The sequence below is a fragment of the Phaethon aethereus genome (assembly GCF_964289735.1).
Source record: "Phaethon aethereus genome assembly, chromosome: 1".
Lineage (NCBI taxonomy): Eukaryota > Metazoa > Chordata > Aves > Phaethontiformes > Phaethontidae > Phaethon > Phaethon aethereus.
Genome location: NC_138575.1, coordinates 95,763,157 through 95,788,410, shown reverse-complemented (window position 1 = coordinate 95,788,410; position 25,254 = coordinate 95,763,157). Strand labels below are relative to the sequence as shown.

At 40.5% G+C, this 25,254-nt stretch overlaps 1 protein-coding gene across 2 annotated transcripts; it reads right to left on the bottom strand.

The window, feature by feature from the left end:
- Positions 1–670: 670 nt before the first annotated feature.
- TFG (trafficking from ER to golgi regulator) lies at positions 671–19,937 on the bottom strand (the record flags this gene model as incomplete). 2 transcript variants are annotated; one of them, XM_082014332.1, is made up of 7 exons in its annotated part: positions 671–1,417; positions 3,763–3,852; positions 8,208–8,348; positions 10,684–10,851; positions 12,667–12,813; positions 13,740–13,823; positions 19,754–19,937. In XM_082014332.1, the coding sequence occupies 7 exons, from the start codon at positions 19,935–19,937 to the stop codon at positions 1,065–1,067; spliced, it is 1,167 nt and encodes a 388-aa protein (XP_081870458.1). In that variant the 3' UTR covers positions 671–1,064. The 2 variants fall into 2 exon arrangements, with proteins under 2 accessions (XP_081870458.1, XP_081870459.1); XM_082014333.1 differs by having other exon boundaries at positions 3,763–3,847; positions 8,215–8,348.
- Positions 19,938–25,254: the final 5,317 nt, after the last annotated feature.

The window sequence follows — 25,254 nt, the reverse complement described above, 5'->3', positions numbered from 1 at the left end:
GGCAGGAGCCAACGCAGGAGGTACAAGCCCTGGCTGCTGGGAAAGCAGCAATATTGAAGGATGCTGAAAGGGGGAAGATTTTCACTCACTTTATTTCAAGCAGCTTGCTCCAGTTTTTGCTCCAGTTTTTTTGTTGTGTGTTTTTTTTTTTTTTAGTGTTCCCTACTTAGTTTTATGGATTCCTAGAATCCGTAAGATGGAAAATATTATCTGGGAGAGTATTTTGCCCTCAGCTGTTACACGGTCTATTGAATTTGTTACAGGTCTTGATCTGCTTTTTCTTGGCTCAAAATGGAGGCACCAGCACCGCCCTCCCATGTTTTTCTGGGTGGCAAAGACCCTGTGGAAAGTTGTTCCTTTTTTAGGATTCTTTTTTTAAAAAAGGCCTCTCTCTTTGGCTTAAATTTTCAAGTAATAAACCAATTCTCCTCCTGCCCGTGTGAAAGTGAAGATTTTATGTATCAGTTCTTACCCCTTTGGTAAAAGGCTCACTTGGCTGTTACCAGCAGCAGCCAGAGCAGAACCATCCACCTCTGCAACAGCAATCTACACTCACAATGCTTCCCCCCCAAAACCTGCCTCTCTGACCGCTGCTGCAGGATTGGCACACCTGCCTCACTCAACACACTTTTCTCCTTGGGTGCTACCTCAATTCCAAAAATCAAGATCAAGCACATGATAGATTGGGGGTTTTTATTAGTTTTTCCATGTGAGCATTACAGTTTATAATACATCGTGTCTAGTTTCACCTCCAGAATGAATCTAATTTAGTACATCATGGCATTAGTAAGAACAAGGCTGGTCAGTGGGCCGCACCTGCACCTGGCACCTCCGCAGCCTTCGGCCGCGGCAAGGCAGAACGTCAATCAATCAATCACTTCGCAGACAATGTAGGTTGCGTTTCCCAAAGCCAGCGCCGCCCCGAGGTAAACTAGGAAGCAGATGCCGTCGAAAGCAGGACCGAGGCGGTTGGTCTTCCCCCTCCCCCCAGCAGCACGGAATTAACAGCTCGGGTTTCGGACTCTCCCTTCAAAAGCCCTGGCGCCTGCTGGGCCGGCGCCCCCTTACCGGTAGCCGGGTCCCGGCTGGGCGTAGCCCTGGGGGCCAAAGGGGGGCCGGCTGCGGGCGTAGGGGTTGGCCCCGCCGGGCGGCGGGGTGACGGTGCTGCCGGGCGGGGGGGTGAAGCCGGGCCGCGGCGGGAAGGCGGCGGGCGCCGGCGGGGCGGCGGGGGGCCCGCTGTAGGCCGCGGGCTGGGAGGCCTGCGTGGTGTAGGGCTGCGGCGGCGGGTAGCTGCCCCCCGGGTACTGCGGCGGCGGCGGCCCGGGAAAGGCGGCGGCCGGGGCGGCGGCGGCCGGCTGGCTGTAGGCCGGGAACTGCTGGGCTTGCTGCGAGGGGGCCTGCTGCTGGCTGTAGCCCGCTGCAACGGCAAAGCGCAAGGCGGGGTGAGAGAAATCAAAGAACCAGGGCGGCCTGCAGAAAACCTTTTTTTTTTTTTTACGGTGACAAACACACAACTCAGCAAGCGCGGAAAAGGCACAAACCAAGAACGAACTGCACGTTTTCCTGTCTCTCACATAAGCACGCTGCCTGGTTTTTAGCAGGCAGCACAGCAACACTGAAAGTAGGTAGTATAAAATGGGTTTCCCATGACTGACAAGAAGTTTAAAAAAAAAAAGACAATATTTTACCATCATCACATCACATGAAAAATAAAAAGTCTGCATTGGCAAATGAGGCAAAACACAACCTTTTTCACACATAAAAACTCCAAGCTAAACTATCTTGAAAATAGTGTCAGAGTTTAATACAAGTAAGTCATACCTCAGGTTAAGTCATAGGTGTTTTCAGTTCTTTAAATATAAAAAAGTTGTGCAGAAACAATACTTTAGTACAAAACTTCTACTTAAACTTATCTCCCAAACTTGAGCCTTCTGTATAAAACCAGCTTCCAAAAGGAATTTCTCTTAGTGAAAACTTTAACATGACCCAAAGCCCTCTGTGAAGAAAACGCTACTTTTATCCATCATGAAACACACCTGCAGCTACTTGCAATGAAACCTCTCCAGTGACTGGAATCCTGTCAGCATTAAACACCAGACACACAGATTATTAAAAGTGCACAGCCCTGAACGGAAAGAGTAAGGGGTGAAGAATGCACTGGAGTAAACTCACCTTGAAACCAGCTGGGATCGAAATTTACTCATGAGACAAACCTCTGAAGGCTCCATTTCTATTACCATGAGTAAATAGCCACATTGTTGCCTAGTAGATCTTAGAGCAGGAATGGATCCTGCTCTTGGGGTACATGGGTTTGAACAGAGATAACACTCATGGGGACAGCAGGAAAACAAACAAAACAAAATCCTGGGAGGCCAGATCTTCAAAGGCTGCTGTCACTAAGTCCTCAATAATAATTAAAAAAAAAAAAGGGCTGTTTCTGAAAGATTAGGTTAATTAATTGCAAAACAAGTTAGGAGAAACAGAGGAGCCCCAGATCAGTTTTGGTGGCGTTTCATTCTTACTTGACATTGATTAGAACACAGAACTCACACTGCACTACCACGTTCGCAGGAACTTCGCCAGTAAAATAACGGATTAGATGATGGCAGGCTATGACTAGAAAGCTATTGGAAACTCTCCCCCCTCCCCTCCCCCGCCCCAGTTTTTAAAGCCTAAAGAAAGTCAGATAAACCCTTCTACTCCCAACAGGCTTGTTACTTCTTCCGAAATGAGACTGTCACTGCTTCCTAATTACAAATGGGGGGGTAAGAACTCTGCAGAGAACAAGATACCATTGAGAGACTCAAATCAACCTCACACAGTGTGCGGAAACAAGGGCCGAGGCACAAACCTTCAGTTCCAACTTATTCTTGTGTTCTTATCCCACCTAAACATGGAATTTCTTCAAAAGCTCCAGAAGTGTATCATTTTCTAAAAGTATTAAGCAACTTGCAATTTATTACAGAATCTGCTGTTACAGATTCATCCCTGTACTTCAGCTGGATGATGAGTCCCAGCATACACTACACATTATTAGGCACCAGCTGCTTCTGAAGTAAATAAGTGAAAGTTCTGAAGTCAAGTTACATTTTGGGTACAGGCAAAAGCCAGCTTTTCACATTTGCACATAAAGTGCTAGTGCACTAAAACGTTCTTCTGCTATAAGTCCCCTGGCACCATTCCTTGAGGTTACGAGCAAAATCACCAGCTAAAAAAAAAAATCACTTTTAAAGTTTCTCTGAAATTACAGTATTTATAATAACTAAGGGTTTACTAAGTGACAGCTATCATCAGTGTTCACACCACTACATTTTGTACCTGGAGATCATTCTGGATGAAAGAGATAGGGGCCATCTTTATACACCTCTGATATTTAAGAAAGCTAAACTGGGATGTTTTAGTCACGTACTCGCTAGAATCCCAAGACTGCAGAAGCTAATACTGAAGACTGCTCATACTTCAGGCAATTCATTTTGCCTACCTTTCTAACTGTGCATCCTGGTGATTAATTAAGAAGTCTGCTTTCGGTCACCATCAGGTAGGATTGAGATACCAAAACGCCAAGTATGTATTAAAAATATAGAGCCCTGCAGCGTTCTCTTACTGGTAATTTTTGCATTGTGCCACTTCCCATCAGAACCACAGGCACTTGGGCTGCTCAGTGCCCTAACGGGCCCCAAGGGATCAGGAACCAAAGCTCATGGGGTCGGGCACGGCAGAAGAGGTCCCACAGCTGAACCGCCATTTGAGCAAGCTGCTTACCTGGGTACTGCATGCCGTACTGTTGCTGAGGCTGAGCCTGTGGCTGCTGAGCAGGATAACCAGGCTGTTGGTACTGTTGATACATCTGACCTATGGATCAAAAATGTGTAAATTGAAGCCCAGTGCCCTAGCTGTATTATAAACACACCCTGAACAATATCCACACAGTTCAAAAATCACAGAAACAAACCCTCTCACACCACATACATAAAAACTTTTTAAAAAAATCTGAACACAGTGAAGGTTGAGTATGTGTTCCTTCTCATTATCAACTGAAATTAATCTACAGATTTTAGCTTCTGAATCACACCCTTCTGAAGACTAAATGATGTTTATCTACGTCCAACAGAATAAATAGTTCTAATCTGGTACATGAGGCTTACTATTTCACATTTTCAGAGGATGCCAGAAGCCATGCACCTTCATCAGTGCTACTCTGGTGGGTAACAGAGCAGGAATCTTTAAACGTCTTGATAACTGCTCCAGAACTTATGCTGTAAATTAAGAGTACTTCAAAAAAGTTAAACATGTCCACTGGTTGTCTGTTTATATTAGGTTAAGACCATTTCTGCATCAAAGTAGTGTAAGCAGAATGGTACATCATTTATTCTGACCACATTTTCCAGATAAGTCATCCACCTCTTAGTATCTGACTTGCTGTAAAAGCCAAGTTTTCTTAAAAGACCCAAGGGGTACACACCCTAAAGCAAAAATAAAACCATACATTCTTAAGCTTGGGTATTCCAAGTCAATGCTAATTTTTCCTAAATTCACTGTTTCCAACTTCTTGGCAAGAAAAGCCAGAATATTTGTTTAGACTTAACCTATGGGCCCTGTTTAGGCTTTCTGCTTCTGCTGTTTTTCAATTTAGTAACAGGCAGAGTCAAAGAACAAAAACAATTATCTGCCAAAACTAAAGCTTAACTGAACTGGAGCAGACATGGAAACTTTACTATTATAAAGTGTTACTGTACTATTATTCATTCTGCAAAGATCAGCAGACTGTATAAATATACTGTAAACTCTATCTTCTGAACTGCACCAAGACAAAAGCGACTTGGCTCTGCTCCAAGTCATCCCAGACCCCTGTGCACACTGCTTTAAAAGAACTCCTTATTTCTTCTTTTCTCTGCGTTACTTGCAGCTGACAGCAATGAAATTTTACATTCACACCAAGGTGTTTAAAAATATTTTATATTACTGCATTTGTTCAAACTTTTATTTGGTATGCAATTATTGGGATGAAGAGAGTGCTAAACACAAGGCTTGAAGAGAATTTAAGCCTGTAAGCTTGATAAGTAAGAATGAGAAACTCTGAATGCATGTTTTCTGCTTCTTAAACTCAAGTTGTTACAGGGAAGCTCTGGGAGAACAACCAGGAGGGAGGCTGCCTGTCTCAGGATGGTTACCTAGAGGCTAACAGAGAGACCACACTGGCACCTGCCGGAGACCTCAGGTAAAGGGATGTGAAAGAAAGAGCATGGAGTTTTTCCAAAGCTTTCTGAGAAGGCTTGCTGTCTTCACCAGGGTTGAAGCATTAGTGAGGAGCTGAGAGGTGTTCCAGTGCTGTTCAAGAAAACATTCTTAATTTACAGCCACGAATGCAGTCAGGGATCCTATGGGTCCTTAAAACACACAGAATTTTCCCTCTTACCAGATTTTTACTCTGAAAACAAGACAAGCTACAGCATCAGTGTCTGGTTTTGTACTTAGCAGTGCTTATTGCAGTCAGGGATCTGCCAGCATTTACCATTGTTCCTGTGCACCGAAACAGCCATTTTAGCTTGGTTCAGAAAAAAAGACCTGATAGGTATATTCATACAGCATATGTTCCCCTGGAAGATCATGAAGCGCTTATGTGAATGAACTTTTACATCTATTTCAGCAGAGACTAAAACAGCATCCAGATCTGTACGTAATTGGTTCTTGTGTGTGTTCAGCAATGGATTTAGCGGTACAAAAGCACAAGCATGTCACAAGAGACAGCACTATACTGACACGTTTTTGTTAAACTGATTTAATTCAAAACAGTGAACACTTAAAACTTTATCAAGGGAGGCAAGCCATTCGTTAGTATCAGCACATAGAGGTGAGGTGACATGGTATTCACAAACAACAACAACTAATGACCAATTATGACCATCATACCATCATTTATTGGCAAAGATAGATGTTCAGAAATAATCCCAGATACACCAGGATGATTGACACATGATTGGCATCACCATTTTACTTCTATCCTCAAAATACTCAAAAGATGGGGGGGAAGCACAGCTGGGGGTGTTTTGGTGTTTCAAGAAGCGAATCAGTATTTCAAAACTAGTTTTAAAACTGGTTTCTAACAAGAACATGCGCTGCACCAGCAGCGTCACTTGTGTGAGTCAATCCTGTTGAAAACCTAACCACCAAAAGGTACCCAAAGTTCTGGCTGTGCCACGGTCCTGCACTGGTTCTCATCTTGGCTGCTCAAGAGCCCGACAGGACCACCCGACAGGACCGCCCGGGTCCCCAAATCACCACTGGGCTGAGGTGCTATCAAATAGTGAAGTACAGAAAGCTATTCCATGTTTCAAAAGGAAAATCTTTGAAGACTTTGGATAAAAGCAACTTAGTTTAATGCAAAAGTCTCAGAGGTTGATAATCACACATATATTACACTGCTTTGGTAAGAAACTGCCATTTACTATATGCATACAATGCACAGCATAAGCACTCCTACTAGTATTTCTGATGAACAAAGTGCAATAATGACTTCTGATCTCTTCAAGAACTGAACCATCCTATTTTATCCATAGATCGAAGGAAATGTAACAAATACTTAACATATTCCAGTGGCAATTATAAAAACTGCATAAGCTACAACCCAAAACCTTCATAATTACTGCTGTTGTACTTTTATGTGCAAAAAAAGGACTTCAGCAAAGGTGTAGCACAGTTCAGTGTTTAAAAAAAAAACAAACAACCCTGTATACTTTCCTTGACCAAAGTACAGAAAAATCATTACATCTACTCTGATACATAACCCTAGACAACTTCTTTCCCAAGTAAGATGAGTTTTGACAAAACAAGTACTTTTTTCCTTCCCTTCCCTGGTGTTAGCAGCCATTCAGGATTCCAGCCTTCTTGCTTTTAAGTGTTCCACTTTCTTGTTTCAGTTCTAGTTTAACATCAACACTTAAAACCTCGTACCTGATTGTATTAAAGTAAAAGTCAAGTAAAAAGACTAAATTTATAAAATGCAAGTTCAGTAGCTGAGAATATTATGAAGTTTTCTGGATGCTGACAGAAGAACCTGAAGCACTTTTGTTCCCAAAGTAACTTACACACACAAATGACAAGCAGTTCTATCTTTAAGCTACAAAGAAGTCTCTTGCCGTTTCTTTACTAATTCTTACGGAAGCAAGCAAAGAAAAAAAAAAAGCTGAAAGCAGCAAAACAAGTGTTTTATAAAAGTCCACTGCAACCAACGGCATTTGTGCCTGCTTAAATATTACACCTAACTACAAGCCGCTCAATCAACATGCTACTGATGCCCTTCAGGCAAGACATTCCAGGTGACTGTGGATACTGTGATGGCCCTAAATAATGCCTCTCACACATCTCGGCATTATGTCAGTATGGAAAACAGCAGAGGGTTGTAACTCTTGTTTCTACACTAATGCAGAAACAACTTGATATTGCACTGCATATGGAGGTAGAAATACCAAAGCAAGTCATTCTACAGTTTCATCCAGAACTATGCAGGTCTGAAGGCTCAGTGCTCTTAGAAAATATCAGTGGAAAAATGATGCCCAAATGCAGCAAACCTCTGCATAAGTTTATTTTTAGAAGTCAAATAACATGTAAAAGGGCATAGTACAAAGGAATCTAACACAGGAGTTAAGACCTTAAGCTTTAAAGGAGAGCCAACTGAGGCTCTCCAGGGTTACACGGGAAAACTACAGTTCATGAGAGAGTTACAAGGCTTAACCTGACAAGCACATAATAAAGAGCGTACATAATAAAGATGCAATGCAATAATGTCTCTGTTTTGGTAGATAGAAATGATGAGTAAACATTTTTAATTCATAGTAGAGAAGCCAATAAACTGTTGGCTGAGTGAAAGCTTGACAACACACAGGGTATGATACAAATGTTCAGATAGCTTTAAAGTGCAGCGTATATAAGTCTGCCTTGCAGTAAAGTGAGCACGGATGCAAGTAGAAAACAGTACCATCAAAATCCTCCTCATGTTACATCACCTGCCCTTTTAAATAAAGCTACTGCTCCACCTGCCGTTTGCTGTGTTGAACAGCATGTGCGGAAAAAAGTTCTGCCTAGTGGCAGGGATGAATTTGTAGTTTGGAGTCGACTTTGAGTGTGCTAATTACAAGTCACAACTACTGATCACTCTGATTCAGATACTGCCATTCACGTCTTAAATAGCAGAAAAACATGCTGCTTACCTTCCACCTGACCAGTTTGTGGCTGTGTTCCGGGGTAGGATGGCTGCTGCGCCTGAACACCAGGGGGGTGGGCTGCAGAAGAGGAGGAAGCAATGCTGTCCGGTGTTCCCGATCGCTCTTCTGCAGGGGCACTGGGTGGTCCTAGAGGAGCAAGAATGAATGGCAGTATGCGAAATGAGCAGAGCGTTTGAATAAAAAGTCTAATACAAGACCATTCCCTTGCAAAGTTTTTAACATTTTTTTTCCAGTTTTCCATAGATTTACATCTGAGCGCATCATGCCCAAGCTAAAATTAAATATATTTGCACATCTAAACTCTTCTTTGAAAATATTTGGGGGGGTAAGGGGGGGGAATTTTCCACCTGTCTCTAGGTCACTCAAATCTCATCCTTCCAAGCAACCTGACCCATTTGTGGGATAAAACCCTCCATGACAGCATGGTTTTTTTCCACAGCTTCAAGGGTTAACCGTACACACGTACACTGAAGACTTGCTACATTTGGACAGAACATGCACCTGTGTAGCTATTCTTTCTCATCTTGAGCAAAGGTGAAAGGCTGCGTGAAACTGTTCAAATGCACTAGTGTTTTACTGTGGCGCACATAGGCCCACGCAACAAAGTGTTTTACCAATAGTCATACAGCACGTGAACAAAAAACCTCTAAGGAAGGTGTTAAAATCATACTCTCGAACAGGATATGGCAGGCTGCAGTGTAAAAGCAATTGTCTGCTTTGATAATTCTGAAAATATTCCACCTAGCACCCAAAGAAAGCATGGAAACTGAGAATTCAGATTTTCTCTACATTGGTGAGAAATTCTGAAATATGCATGTGAACAGGTACAATACAGTACAATTAAATGCAAAGTATTTTGTTAGAAACGAGAGAGCTTAAACCTGGACCTTTCCAGCTCTTAGCCATATGAATGCTACCTATGAGCCACTACTTTCAAATATATGCTTGAAGTTAAACACAAGTATTAGAACTGCTGCAAATTCACTTTTCATTTTAAGAACATTGACACAATATAAATATGCATCTGGCAAGCCCTTAAGTGTGTTTTCATGTTACCCTTATTAGAGGGAAAATTAATCTAATCTGCCTACTTCTGGTTTTGCCTTTACATACATAACTGCAGCATTACAGCCTTCAAAATGGGATTTCCTATATCCTGCTTAAAAATCCTCTATTAAGTTCTTTGTACATTCAAAGCATGGTCAAGTGAGTTCACTCTACCAGAAGAATTATGGAGACATAAGTATTGAAGTATCACTGATGCTATGATCAAAGCATTAACTGACTCTGAGGCTTTGTACCAAAAGACAAAGCCATTCCTTCCAAAATTAGCTCCAGTTTTCCACCAGTTATACTTCTTACTCTATCACTTCATTGTTCAGAGGTAGCCCATTGTAAGTTTTCAAGTACCATCAAACCTTTACCTGGTTTGTGAAATAACCGTGCTGTGACAATACCCAACATGTGCTGTGGAGGAAGAGATCACTCAGTAGGCCTGATCCACAGACCAGTACCCCTATCTGAAGACAACCAGTCTGCCTGCGGGTACAACTCTGGATCCTGCAATCACACAGTGCAAATCTATTCCTATCACTCCACACTTTTGCCAAGGCAGCCAATTCTGTAGAAACAAGCTCCAGCTGCTATTAGTTTGCCTGTCTGCATCATTACTTCACACATCATATAAAATTTACTTGCTCTGAAGTTGAGGGTACATAGCAAATCCTGTTAGCTAACAGCAGTTTTATTTTCAGGTTTCAATGCTACAGTAAACCTTGCCAGGCCCACACAGATCCTGTGCAAAATCACTTCTCTATATTCTGCATCACACTCCCTATTACGCTCCACATTGCTTTTGTAATGTCAGTTATCCTGTCTTAAGTTGACCACATTCCGTTTCGTATAATCAGTTTTTATATATTTAGCATTCTACTACTAGGTGGAGCCTAGTCACACAGCTCTTCAAGAATAAATGTAATTCAGGCCAGTATGTTACTCCTTTCTGTTAACAGTAAAAAAGTTGACACTATTCACTTTTGAAATGAAAAGGAGAAAAGGCAGGGTCATACAAAACATTGACTGACCCAAACAGCAGAAGCGCAAGCCAAGAACATGAAGGGCAAGATCAAACCCTAAGCAGAGCAGTGAATACCATTTTCCTGTCACTGGCAGGTACTAATTAAGTTACTCTACACAATAGCTTTAAATAATTAAAATAAAAAATTTTAAGCCATTTTCTACTCCAAGCTAAAACCAACAGCAACACTTCAACATTTTGTATACAAAATAGCAAACACAGTTACACCACCTTAACATACCAAGTTTTAGAACTCTAAAAAAAACCAGTGAATAGAGGACACAGCTTAATACTTCCAAAATACAAATGCTTTGTTACAGATCAAGATTTGAGTCACTGATTATGAACAGGTTTTGCTTTCCTCTTCATAAGATGTATTCTTACCTGACACCTGATCATCTGTCAAGCCAAATGCTGACATGACATTCTTGCTGATTTCATCCTGGTTCTTTAGCGGATCAAATGCAGACATGCTTGCTGCTATAACTTGAGTAGATGGCTTCACATTAGAGTCAGCAGCAGCAGGCTTTTCTTCCCTACCATCTACAGCATCTACAAACCAAAATGCCCAGTTATTAATTCTTACGAACTGAAACATCATCATACATATGTATTGCACTACAGCAACTTTAAAATTGCATAGTTGTGAGCTTTTTAAAAATGTTTTGACCTTTGAAATGCTTATGTTAGGATAACAGTGATGAATCAATAATGTATCTGAAACTGTGATGAACCACAAAGCTTAGGTTTCATTGCACAGTTACCTAAAAATACACTGACACCGCACAGTATCAGTATCACATGTCAATTTGTCTTAAATACAAAGGTACAAGGCTCCTGCTTCAAACAAATTGTGCTGGTATGACTTGCTCACAGAGAATTCAAAATCAAGGAAACTTGTAGGATAGGTTCCAGTTTAATATAGGGTTTTATCAACTGCAGTTTTTCTTTTGTTCTATCCCCTTCTCCCCAAATTCTAACATAGTAGAGTGCTACATTTTCTCTTAAAAACTAAGTGCAGATAGGGTTTAGACTGGCTAGTCCTGTTTACACACTAAGATCACCACCCTTACCTCCTTCCAAATGGTTTATAGCCAGAATCCATGGCATTCCACTGAAATTAGTAATTGCTTATATTGTAGAAACAGGGGCTGTGACTTTTTAAACAACAAAGCCAACAAAACTTCAAAGCGTAAAATACAAGAGCAGCATTTCCTAAAAGAAAGGCTGGAGTTCTTTGTTCACCTCTTTACTCAGAGGACTGTACTCCATGACTTTGTCATTTTTTTCTGTGTCCAGCTTACCCAAAAACTGTAGCTAAGCACACAGAAATATAGTTCTTACAGTAAAACAGCCCTAAGCTAGGAGATCAATTCCTCCAAACTGGGAGAATAAGACTTCCTTCCCCATTTTACCCTCCACCAATAATCCTTTCCCACCCCTACTTGCATCCTTGTGCTGCTTACCCTGAGTCAGCTCTGATGCTGGTCTGAGCTCAAAATGTGGGGATTCAATTTCCTAACCTGGCAAAAAAAGTGGATATAATTTTTGCTGAATTTGCTTTTTACTGTTTTAGTGAATCAAACTTGCTTAGCAACATGACAAGATAAGCACCAGAGCTAGCCCAAAGTAAGCAGTGGGAGTGCTAAGCTGGGAGCAAGAACTCTTCAGCAAGAACAAACTATTAATTCAGCTCAGAGCCCTCTCAAAATGTTGTCGTGACTCACAAGTGTTAGTTACAGCATTTCCATACGTTGCACAAAAACTCAGACTTTGAAGTTTTATTCCTACGTTAACTTAGTGCTTTACTGCAGATAATTTGAATAAAAATTCTGCCTCTGAAATAACTGAAGCAGCATTACAAATTAAGTTCGGAACTGTTGGGATCACCCTGCACGGCTCGACCTTAAGGAGAAGGAGCTGTGGCATTGAGAAGCTGGTAAACAGCTGCATATCTGCACGGCTCGGCCTTCAGGAGAAGGAGCTATGGTAAACAACTAAGAAGAAGCGAGGAAAACAGGAACACCTGCAAGCAGCGAATCCTGACTGTGAGAGAGGCGCATGGACAGCGCGTGATATTTTGTACATAGCAAATTGCAATAATGTGTGTAACAAGCTGTAACCAATCATGAGTGTGTGCGCAGTGACTAAGCGAAAATTATGATACATATTGGAGTCAGACAAGACAATAAACGGCTTCGGAATACAACTCTCATAGAGTTGTGAAGTCCATCCTTCTCCCGCACTGAACCATCAAGCAACAATTAAGAATGTTCACAACCCGTATTCAAGCCTCCATTTTTCACATTGTTAAACAGCACACAACTCTCCAAATCAACCCCAACAATTATCTGCCAGGTTGCCTACCACTTTCAGGCAGATTAGTGGAAAGCCCTGGTTCAGCTGGTGGTTCCAAACAGTCCAGTAAACGATTGACTTTATTGCGAAGTTCTATCAGCTCTCGACGCAGGTATTTCACCTGATTAGATTCTAAGGGTCTTGGTTGTCCATTCACTGCAAAACAGCAATTAGATACATTTAAGACTACAGTAACATTTTGACATCCAGTTTAAAATTATAAAAAAAGAATTCCCAACTTTTACTTGCTTGTAGCATCATCATCCTCTGTGGAGTTTAAAGTGACAAAGTTTAGCCAACACAGACTAAACTGTTGGACAGGGCTCCAAGCAACCTAATCTAGTTAAAAATGTCTCTGCTCATTGCAGGGAGGACTAGATGCCCTTTGAAGGTCCCTTCCAACCCAAACTATTCTGATTCTATACTCATTCTAAAATTTACTGTTCCTTTAATATGATCTCAGTTCAGCATAATCCACGGTACCAGAACTGCAGAGTAAAGTCTGCAGTAAGTTTCTGCACTGATTCCTCATTTCCATTAATATACTTTGAAAAATACAAGTATCACACTTGTTTGTGGCAAGCTCAAAGGCTGCTTGATATTCCTTGGAACTATGTGCTAATTTACAAATAGTAGCTTGAAAATAAAGAGCTATTTTATACAAAGGCCAAATCTATTCAACTTTAAGCAATTAATGTTAGTTTTTAGCAGTGTACTAATAACACACTGCAAGATAGTCATCATCATAAATTTCTCATGCACCTGTGAAGAAAACCTTACAACAGCTAGAGTGAGGAAGGTAACACAGAAAATAACATTAAGAAAAAAAAACGTTGACCATATATATGTATGCCAAATACTTTAAGCAATCTTATAAAAAGAAATAATTTCAGTTTCCATAAGTTCAGAAGTCACATGAAACATCAAGGAAGAAAATAGATATCATGTATTAATCCAGTATTTTTAACTTACTGATTTCATTCTTCTGAGGTGACAAAGTTTTTAGTATCTTCCAGTGAACCCTGCTGCCTGAATTTTAATAAAATTTATTAAAAAAAAGACAAACAATCTTCTATACTTACCAAACAATGTCAGCTTAAGTATCCTACTGCATTGAATTGCAAAGGAAAGATCTGAGCTATCAAAAATTGTTATAAGATCTCCATCTGAAAAGAATATGAAAAAGTTACATTAAAAGCAAAGCCTGTTAACCACTGAACTTCAGGCTAGGCAGAAGTGTTACTTCATTACTCAAAAATAGCTCTCCCTATTTGATTCTGAAGTGTCTAGGAAAAAAGTTTATTATTTTAGTGCAAGAGTCAGTGTGCAGGGAAATTATGCACAGAAGACAGAAGTATGACTGGCTCCAAAAGGGAACCTTCTGACATTAGTCCTTTGAAAGTTCCATATAGCTCATCATTCTTTTATGTTTATATACATGACGAAACACTAGAGCTAAGAGTTCAAAGTCCAACACCAGGAAGAATGATGCTGTCAGTTGAAGTTATTATGCCTCTTCCAAGTGGCTCCAAAACCATGCTGTTCATTAACAGAGAGGAGAGGAGAGACAGATGGCACAAGCCAATCCCAATTAAATTTTTAAAAAACAAAACACGCACACTAACAAGGGAAAATTTTAAGTGGCTAGAACACTTTCTCAGGTTATACTCAGAAAACTGAGGTGCAAGACTGAATTTCAACAAGGGAATGATAATCAAGTTCCTGTGTAAAAAAGAACAGCAAAAAATATCCATCAGCCTTAACACACAAATAGGAATGAAGACCTGAAGGTGTCAAAGTCAGAAGAAAGCTTTTCTCTCAAACCAGGAATTTGACATGAAGTCTCAACTCTTAGCTATTTATTTTTCTGTGTCAGATTTCAGAGAAACTCCCATGTCGATGCATTCTAATGAATTTGCACACTGCCATCAGTCACAGAAACTATATTAAGAACTGTATGGGATCCTTTATTCTTAAGATACAAAGAGTTATGCATAAAGCACTGAACACCTTTAATCCTATTAATACCCAAAAGAAATACCAAGTTCCCATTAAGTCTCATGTCTCACAAGTTTTAACCTGAGTCAAGAAAATCCATATGAACATCCTTCCTTACTCGAGAAGATCACAAATCAAGCAACACTATTCTCTTCAGCAGGACTGATTTTCTGCTGTTTTAACATATGGAACAGATTATTAATAGATTAAATGAACACTAATTAGGCAGTCCAAAGGCAAGAGTGGGAACGCATTATCAGGAAAATGTGTGTACTGGCAGAGGGCAAGTGAAGGGATAGCAGGATCACTTCCTTCTAGAACAGCTTGGTGACTGGGAACTGAGATGAGACACAGCGTTAGAAAAATGACACACAACTTGGAACAAAGCCAACTCCAGGCTGCCAATGATACTCCCTGAAACACTGTGACAAGAAGGCTCTGTGGACAGACACAGAAATATGTTTTTAATTACAGACTAGTGCCTAAAGATTCCTTATGCATTGGTGACAAAGTTCCAACCATATGAAAGTTATGGTTAAAATTTTCAAATAAAATAATGCTTTGGTACAAAGAGTCATAAAACACATGATGGCAAGTTGAAAAAAAGCTCAAAATTTGAAGAACTACGTATTCTTATTTTGTCATACCTGACTACAAAGTAACACCTCTGCAATGGAAAGTTCTCTTAGCACAGTACCTAACTTAACACCTAACAATGCCTGTCAGTCTTCAAAGAAGTTGCTTTCTAACAAGACACACAAGAAATTTTACAAATACTAACAAATTGATGACATATAAAATAATTTTCAAGTTTTCCTGAACGAAATAGTGTTATCTCCGAAGATTTTTTTGTATCTTATGTCCTGTCTGCACTTCCACAATCTCAAAAAAACACATTGTTTGATACCAGTATCAGTCAAGGATTGACTGAGTATAGACTGGAAAGTCTCCAAGAATGGAGGCTCCAAAACCCCACTAGGCAACCTGCTCCAGTGACACACTGCCCTCCAGGCCAAAACTCATGCTCAACCTCTCAAACTGCAGTTTATGATTGCTGCCATCTGGTGCCATGAAAAACAGTTTAGATTCAATGGTCTTTGTAACTCCCATTCAGTTAGCTGGTGGCTGCTATTAGCTCTGCCCTCAGCCTCCACTTCAGCACACTGAACAAGCCCAGCTCCCTCAAATGTTTCCTCACAGGCCACCTGCACCATCCTAACCATGTCCTGCTGGACTTCCTCCAAGTCTTTTTTAGCCTGGGGTGCAGGCAGCAAAACTGAGCACAGACTTCCTGGTGGGGCCTCACCAGTGCCAGGAAGGGGAGTGTAATAGTGACCCTGCTTGCCATTATGATCCATAACAAGACTTTATACAATCAGACCCCAAATAAGTCACTATGAAAGTAAAACAGTCCTTTCTCTTTGGCAGTAAAATGAGGGCGTGGGGGGCTTCCCTCTACCTCAAACACTTCCTCCAGCTTTCAGTATCCTCTCCTAAATGCTGATACCAAAATCCACTGCTGTCTTAGTGCAAAGCCCTTCTATTCCATATTCTCCTGGCAACACGATAAATGATAATTACTTCCCTTGCCAATGCACAACACTGGCAGATCATCTTATGACGCTTTTCTGTCCTAGCAGTCACCACTCAGATTCACTGCCTGAACAAAGGTGCATGTTCTAAACAGTTTATCCTGCATAGCCAAATGAAAATGTATATTAATACACATGGTTTATGTGGATTAATACCACCCAAAAGAATCCAGATCATTCTGATCCAAAATCAATCCAGATCATTCCATCTTATTCTGCCTTACCTGTTTTAACATTTATGTTGAAGGCATTAAGAATAATGATGGCAGTTTCTATTTTAAATTGTTAGCAGAAGAAAAGGCTGAAAAGCACAAAGTACAGAATCTTGTTAGATGCATAGTCAGTTCTATGATTCCTATTGACAGCCACCAAGCTATTACCCAAGTAGACCATATGCCAGGGTTCATTAAGCATATGTATGTCAAGCCATACACAAGTCTGGCAATTTAAGTATATTACATTTATCAAACAAACTTTCCATTTTAAGGAATGTCAATAAAGCTTAATTCCTGTTATCATGATATAGATAGGAGTACTCAATAGAAAACAATTAACATTGTAAGGTAAAGCAGACATTCCTTTATTTTCTCTGCTAATCTTCTTATTTCAAGGACTTACCTTTCTCATTTGTACAAGGGACATAGCTTTCACTCTCTATAATTTCCCATGCACCCTAAATATTCCCTACTACACCAATTATTTTTTTAATCACCTTTAGTATAAGCTAGTGACACCCTTAACTTACCAATGGACTGGAAAGTATTTTAGCATTAATTCTACATCACCATGATGATTCTGTGATTCCAATTTTTATGACATTAGAAATGAGAAGACATTAGAAATCTGCCTCATTATCCTTAGCCCTGCCAGCTATGCTTCCTCATCTATGAGCTTTGTCTACGCCCCCCCCCCCACCCTTTTTTTTCTATTCCATTTTGGGTGGGAAAAAAAGCCACCACCAAAAATGTAGTTCTCCTCCACTTTCGTAAATTTACCAAAGGTAGAGCCATTACTGACTAGCATACCACCTTGATTACATGCAGTATGAGTCAATAATTGGCTCCTTATTGGCTCTGATGCAAAGAGCATAATTTCTCCTGCAAAGTAATTAAGAAAAAGAACGAAAAGGCCAATCTCACATTAGGCACTCCAGTTTTAAATTCAAGCCTAACATTAAAAAAGAAAGTAAAGTTTCTATTACTGGCTCCATAGGGGCTTTAGCATATGTAACTCAACAACACAGTATGCTTAAGATGCAATTCTACTCTTTGTTTCATATAAATTAATTGTTCCAAGTTTTTTTGTTCCCCCCACCCCGACATTGGGTTTTACTACATATTCAAAAACCTTAAGCAGGACATGAAAATAATTTCACACCTAGTACAGCAATTTCCTTAGTTCAGAAATTTGAAAGATGCCCAGCTTGAATATAAAACCTAACTCCACAAGGTAGTAATTAAACTGAAACGTCTCATCTCCGGTAATTAATAAAAGCATCATATAACCTAAATACAACTTAGGAATACACTTCTGACTATCTTAGTCCATAAATCCAGAGACAGAAGGATTGGGCTTTAAACTTTCCTAGCCTCTCCAATTAAGTTTGAGAAAAAAACAAAAATATGTTAAATTCAAGGATCATGACAATTTGATGAAGATACAAAGCCACAGTATTTTGCATTTTAAGTAGAAAATCCCGTATCTAGGCCTGAAACTCACTAGCTTCATGTGTTACACCAACAAGAAACAAAGCCAGAAGGGGTACATGAAGCATTCTTCTGAAGAATCAAAGAGTATGCATATGAATTCTAGGCTGTAGAGGTAGTGGAAATCCTTTGACAAACTTAAGATATCTCCTCATAACAGATGAAGACAAGCATTCTTCCACGTCTGGAGGGATAAATAACAGAACAGAAATAGCCAGAATATGTATATTCCAATGCTTCTAATGACTGAAATACATTTTAAGAAGAATCTTAGCTTAGTTGAAACAAAGTCGAGAATACCATGGTCCTCATATAACAATCAAACTGAAGCCCAGTTCTGTTAACTTCTTCCTTAATCACTTGCAACTTCCCCTGCTATTAATAACGTTTAAACATTCTTATTAGTGATGAGCAGCTAGGATAACATATCCTGAAATTTCTTGTCACAGTGGAGAAGTAGTACATTCTAAGACAAAGAAAGCTAAAATTAAGAGTAGGAGGCCTCTAGGCTGTGAAAGACAACCAAAGACTGAAACCATAATTCCAGTCTCCATCATACTCCATTATCTTCTTCAATAAAAGACAGACATAGAAGCATATACAAACCCAGAGAACTGTTCTTAAAGAACAGGTAAGAATGCAAAAAAAGGGACGAGAAGATTTAACCTAATGAAAAAGCATCCATCAATTTCCTTTCAGCCTTCTCATTCCAGAAAGAAAAAAAGAAATCGATTATGTGATAAGAGAAAAAACAAAACCAACACAAGTCCACTGAGCTCTCTCCCACTAGAGATCAAGACTCAAAATATTAGCCCTTCATTGCATATCAATTTTGATGAGCAGCGTCTCTCAAAAGCTTCATGAACCTGAAAAAACTGCCTCAGGGTCATTCAAAATGAAATTTTATTGCCTGGATGTATGAAAAAAATTTATTTGACATTTTAGGTACCACAGACAGTGCTAAAGTTTCCTAGTGCTATTAAGAAAAATGAACCTAAATGCTTCAGTAAGGTAGCTCTTTTACTGTACACCAGCATAATTACTACACAGTCTTTGACCTGACTAAGAGACTTCGAACTTTATCACTTTATTCTGAGTTTCATTTTATGAATACCATCCCTCTGTCCCTAATTAACTTACCCATGCCCCCCACTGACATTTAAAGAGGAAAAACCCTCCGAAAGACAACTCTCTATGCATCTCAAACAAGGCCCTTTTCATTCTGTGGAAGCCCTTCTTCCTTAAAGTTGTGTTTGTTTAGCACCAATGATTGAGATTTTCTTAGAAACAACCCAAGTCCAAGAGATTCAAACCATCAGACAGAGGAAAGATTACTTTTCATGAATATTTCAGGTTAAATTAAAAGTTTCTAATCTTTACTGATGGAGGAAAACATATTCAAGAATTACTACTACATAAATCAAATTTTCAGTCTTACAAGAGCTTGCATGAAATCATACATGTTTGTTTACTCCTCACCATCAAACCCACTTTATCACTGAAAACACACCAAAAGATGGTTAAATGAGTGGACAGAAGAGAAACCTGCAATAGCATCAGCTTCCTGCAACAGCAAAAAAATGAACTTTCAGATAGCTGGCATTTCAGAAAAGCTGGAGGAAACTGAAGGGTTCATACAGCTTCTATTGTGAGATTCAAACGATTTCACAAGAAATCACTTGCATTTGCCAATGAATTTGGACAATTTTGAAGAGGTGAAATTCAGAGTTTCTGTCCATATATAAATCATATCAGATCAACAGTAGTAATTAAACTTCAACACCAGTAATTAAACCTTACCTTCATCTTTGTATTTTATCGTGACTTCATCATTGCTCAGAAGTTTTCCTCTAAAAACTCTTTGCATCATTAGCACCAATTCATCATAGGTGATATCTTCATTATGAATAGGAATCCTCCTAATATCTTCCCCAAGCTGAGCTTTGATGATCAGCTTCCCACTTAAGTCCAGCTGCCCATTCATGGTGGATTCTTTATCACCCACAGACCTGTTAACAACAAAACATTAAAAACACTTTAGAAAACTAAACTAATAGGTATTTAAATGTATCTGATGACAGTTCTGAAGCTTTCCATCTTTGGAAAGCATTACTGTGAGGAAGTTCTACAGAAAGCCTCTCTTGGACGCATTCTATGATGCTCTAATTTCTCAAACAATAAACTGCACAATACATTAACTGAGCTTACAGGCAAAGAGCAACTCTAAGATCCGACACCTCAAATTAACAGTTATCACAGTTCCCAGTGCTTTAAAAGTAAAGATTTTTTTAAAAGTCAGGCAGATTTTAAATACTTGTGACATTTAGAAATTTCAAACTTGGGTGGGTTTTTTTGTAAGATACCAGCTGTAAACCATCATGGAAAAAGGCGATAAAGGAACTAATATTCCCTAGGATTTGCTTTTGAGATACATGTATACATCTCTCTCAGGGAAAAGTGAAATTGCAGCAAAAGCTGTCTGCCTTACAACATCATACTGGTTACATTATCACCTTCTTATTTTTACATGCCCCATAATTATGATAACCAAAGGGAACTTTTTTTTTCATTTAAGAAAAGACTGGCAGAATAAAATTTCTTATTTCAAAGATTATAGGTGGTAAGGTGGCTTTACTAAGGGGATCAAGTTGAATTATGCGTTATTTCATGAACAAATAAATGAAGAGCTAAACACTGGGTTTATTATATGCATGATCAGAATGCATTGAGGGTTCCTCTCCAGAAAGGAAGATACAAAATATTTCCTTTTTTGAAATTTTGACTGAGATGTTTTAACCAAGGTTTTAGATTTTTAAAAGCTGCTCAATAGACCACACATTAGCTACTCATTAGGCTCAGAGCCAGGAATTTGTTATGCAGCATACATGGTCAGAAGAGTCGGTTACTCTCTGCTTTAAGAGAGGTAGACAACCACTCCAACTTAAAAGGAAGTGCAACAAAGCAGACAGCATATACTTCAGAGTTGTATCTTTAACACTTTACATAAGTCAATTTAAAAAATCACTCTTTATGAAGCATATCTCTTGTTAAAAAACACAATGGCCTTATGTTTAAAAGAAAAACAGAAACTACAGAGAAGTTACTATGGAGAGGAATGGGAAAAAAGGTCTAGACAGCTAGTCAAATGTCCCCGTCTTTCTTCACTGTTTTGGACAGGGCCAAAGCAGTAATTCTGGAATGAGGAGCAATTAAAGAAGCAGTTATCTTAACATCTGAAGTACAAATACTGGAGATCTTAAAAGATCAAACACATCAAAACTGACATTTCCAAAGCCACATGCAGGCAAGCATGCTGCTCATTCTTGGTAGAAATATGCAGGTATTTCTTCTTTGTATTTAAGGATGTTATAACACAGTGCTTTATGAGAAAACTCAATTTTGCTTTGTTCAGTCTATTTTTAAAGTACTGCATTGAAAATTACTTCTCTCCTACCAGAGAAACAAGACACTCAGCTAAAGCCTTTAATACATCATACCTTGATGCACCTACATATATTTAACTACTGTTTCAATAGCAATGTTTTGCATTAACAAGATTAGTATGATGTTATCTCTAGATTGCAATTAAATTTCTGGGTTTTTCGGTAATTAACTTAATATAAAGCAAACATTTCATGCAAATTCCTTTGTTTAGCCCAATGACATTCAAAACAAAACAAAAAAGACAAAAGCAACTACTGAACAAAACTCGTTCTCCTAACTGGACATAAAAGAAGGTTGACAGATACAGTCTAACTGCAGAGAAAAGGGACCTGCGATTAACTCAGCCAGGTTGCTGCTCAGACACTGATGAAATAGTGAGGTTTATAATATTGTTAATGCTTGCTAATGCATTATTCATGTTTTGCAACATAGGGGTCTTAACTGCAGGTACATCAACTCAGTCCAATCAACACTACGTTGGTTGTAAAAGCACAGGGTTTTGCAGAAGTTGTTTGTTTTTTAATTTAAAGCATTAAAAAAAATAAAACAGCGTCTATCCATAGGTTTTCTTTCATCTGCTTTCCAAAAACATAACATTTATCATTACTTTGTCTGTCTTACTGATGCTGGATTATTGGACAGATTTCCCACCTCACTTCAGGACAGAGTTAGGATAAGCCGCCATGCACTATCAGTGCCAGAAAACAGGAAACTGCATCAGAAAGTAAAATATGAAAAAATTATTTACAGTCACATTTCCTTACCATACACACTTCACATCAGTCTTTCACTTTAGAACATCTTAATGAATATACCCAACTAAGAAATTAACTGTTTTATCCATAATGTAACAATCAGATTTTCACTTTGAGTATTGCAGAGTTTGAAGTTCAACTAAAACTGACCTGGAACAAGAGTTTTAATTTCGTAATAGAAGTTGTTTATTTTTTCATGTAGGATGTAGGAATGTAGCATGTAGGAATTCCTAGCAGTAGTGTGTTCCTTTCCAGGACAGTGATCTTCCCCAACAGTCTCAAAATATTCATTTGTATGGCCTCCATCTCAAACCCCCAGGTTAAGTTAAAGAAATTAAAATTTCATTCAGTAGCACAAAAACCTAGAAGTCCATTTCTTTGCCTAAGGCTGAAGCCTCTGTGGCATTAAGTAGTGTGTCTTCAAGGACAGACTGCACAGCATTAGGATAGACTACCAAGAGGAAAGGACTAGTAAAGCCACTTTCCCACAGGAAGAGCCACCAAACTAGGCAAGAAGGAAATGCAGCCAGAAATACCACTCAAAAATACGATCCAGTCTCAATTAAGATTGTGCTTTTTTCTGCTGGAAAGCCTATGTGATGAGCTGTGTGAAATTCATGCAGTCCACCTGTTTCTCACACAAGTGCTTAATGCCCAGAGCTACAAGACCATGATTTAGTATACAGACCAGTCCAATGGAGAACATAACTGTGCTCCACCCTCCCACCCGATAGGCGCACCCTACTCGGCACTCTTCTTGTCTCTCTCTTGCACACATGGTTAATCTCAAACATCCATGATCTGATTTTTAGATCATTCGTTGCTATCCAGAGAGAAAAAGTAGGTTCCTCTCATCCTCATGAAACTGGACTTCCCAGCTCTCCTCTTTCAACTCAGCTGAAAGGAAACCGCAACAGACAGGCATGAGACATACAGGACTGAAGCAGAGAGCAAGCAAACCCTAGAGAATGGACTAAGCCCCTCTATGGTTCTCATAGGCTGGCAGCTGCTCCCCTCATCCTGGGTATGAAACGTTCAACTTGAAAAAGGGCTGTACTCATTCCTGACAGGGAGAGGCTAAGACTGTTGTGACATACTAAGCAGGTGAACAGGAAGAGACTACTTTTCTGATTCCTCACTCACATTTTATGAAATGAGTAACGCATGAAGATGGTGCCCCTTCCACCCCAATCTTGCTACAGCTTGAGGTAAAGTTTCCTGCAATGGCCAAATACAGGATATAGATAATGCATCCAAGAGTGGATTAACTCACAGAGTTCAGTTAGCTACCATCTCACGTTGCTTAAACGTTACAGCTGGGCACTGGTTTTGCTTCTTTAGCATTACAATGTAAGCTACCTAGAAACTGACAACAGTAAGAATCGAACCTCATCTGTAATTCCTAAAGATATACATTTTGGTGGACATACCTGAGCTCCTGTGGCCTTTCAACAGACTGAATGCATCATTTGTAACTCTGGGCAAGGAAACCAGCTACTGTAATGTACTTATAGAACTATAATGTCTTTTTTACCAACATTACTCACAGATATTCGTTGCATGTCTATCAACGATTACAAAAATGTTGTTTTGCAATCTGCTTTAATTCCTGTAATTTAGGAAAGCAATTAAATGCACTTTTTTTGTCCAACTGTTCTCCCTTCTGCTTGAAGGTGTCCAGGTTTTAAGAGACAGATTCTAAACAGTGCAACTGCTTGCAACTGTTACAGAAAACTATGTGAAATTATTGAATTACACAGCATTCAAGCTCTTCTTCCATCGCTGTGACACAGCTGGAATGGATGACTCGAGAGAGAGAGTTTTTCAGAGGAGACAAGAATGCACACTAATAAGCTTTTCAACAGAAGCCATCACAGTGTGTACTTTCTTGAGGGGGGGGAAAAACAACCAAACAAAAAGACAATTAACATCTTCCTGTTTAAGAAAAACTATTTTTCATAAGAATCACTGTGACATCTTTCTAACCTTCCTGGTGTATCACATGCATTTTGGAAGTGCACATTTTTTCTTCCCCTCTTGGTTCACTTTCTATTCACATCATGCGCCAATCTAAATGGTGCATGTGGACAGTGACTGTCCAATTTAAGTCAGTCACTTCAGGATCCCTTCTTAAAGCCGTATGTCACAACCATGTTGGATTTCACTACCCTTTTTGCATGGCAACAGAGAAAAAACAGCCTTGCTTAACTAAGCAAGGGAAGCAGGCATTCCTGCTTCACTTTTTCCTCTGTCAAAACAGGGACAAGGAACAACAGGGCAAAGTATACAGAAACAGGGCCAAACAGCACGGCCTCCCAAACCCCACTCGACGGAGCCATGAGTCTTCCCAAGATGGGGGGGGTGGAGGGGGGTGGGCGGAACAGAAAGGAGAAGAGCTCTTTTCTTTTTTCTCCGGAGCCTGATCCACGGGGGAGCACAAATCATAGCCATTCCCTGCCGGGAAACGAGGATTCTGCAGTTCGTTTGGCTCCCAAGGGGAAAGAGGCTTGGTGAGCAAGGAAACAAGCCTCTGCGGAGGGAAGGAGGGGAGGCCTCTGCTAGCCCTCACCCCCGATTCCCCAGGCCGAAGAGGCCGGGGGTCGCTTTCAGCCTCCCTCAAGCGCGGCCGGGGGGACGCAAGGGGTCTCCCAGACTCTCCGCCAGGGGCCGCGTCGCCGCTGAAACCGGAGGGAGCGCTAACCCCCAGGCCGCAAACCACCCCTCCCACCGCCCTCACACAGGCGGCAAACGCCTCCCCCCGGGAACAGCGCGGGGAGGGGGAGCCGAGCAGTCACACTCTCTTACTCTGGCTTCTCCGCGGTCCCGCCAGTGGAGGCCCCCCGCCCCGTCCGAGCCCGGGCACGGCCGCCCGTACGTGGCAGGGGAGAGAAGGGGGCTGGAGCGACGGCTGCAACTGCCGGGCCTGCGCGAGCCGCCCGCATGCGCACTCCAGCGGCCACGGCCCCACTCCCTCCCCGCGTCGACGCGTCAGCGGGCGGGGGCGCGCGCGCCGCCGCCGCGCCCCCGGGCCTGCCGACGCGCTGGCGGGGGCGTGGCAGCGCGAGCTGTGGCCGTTCGTGGGCGGTGTGGCGTGGCGCCGCG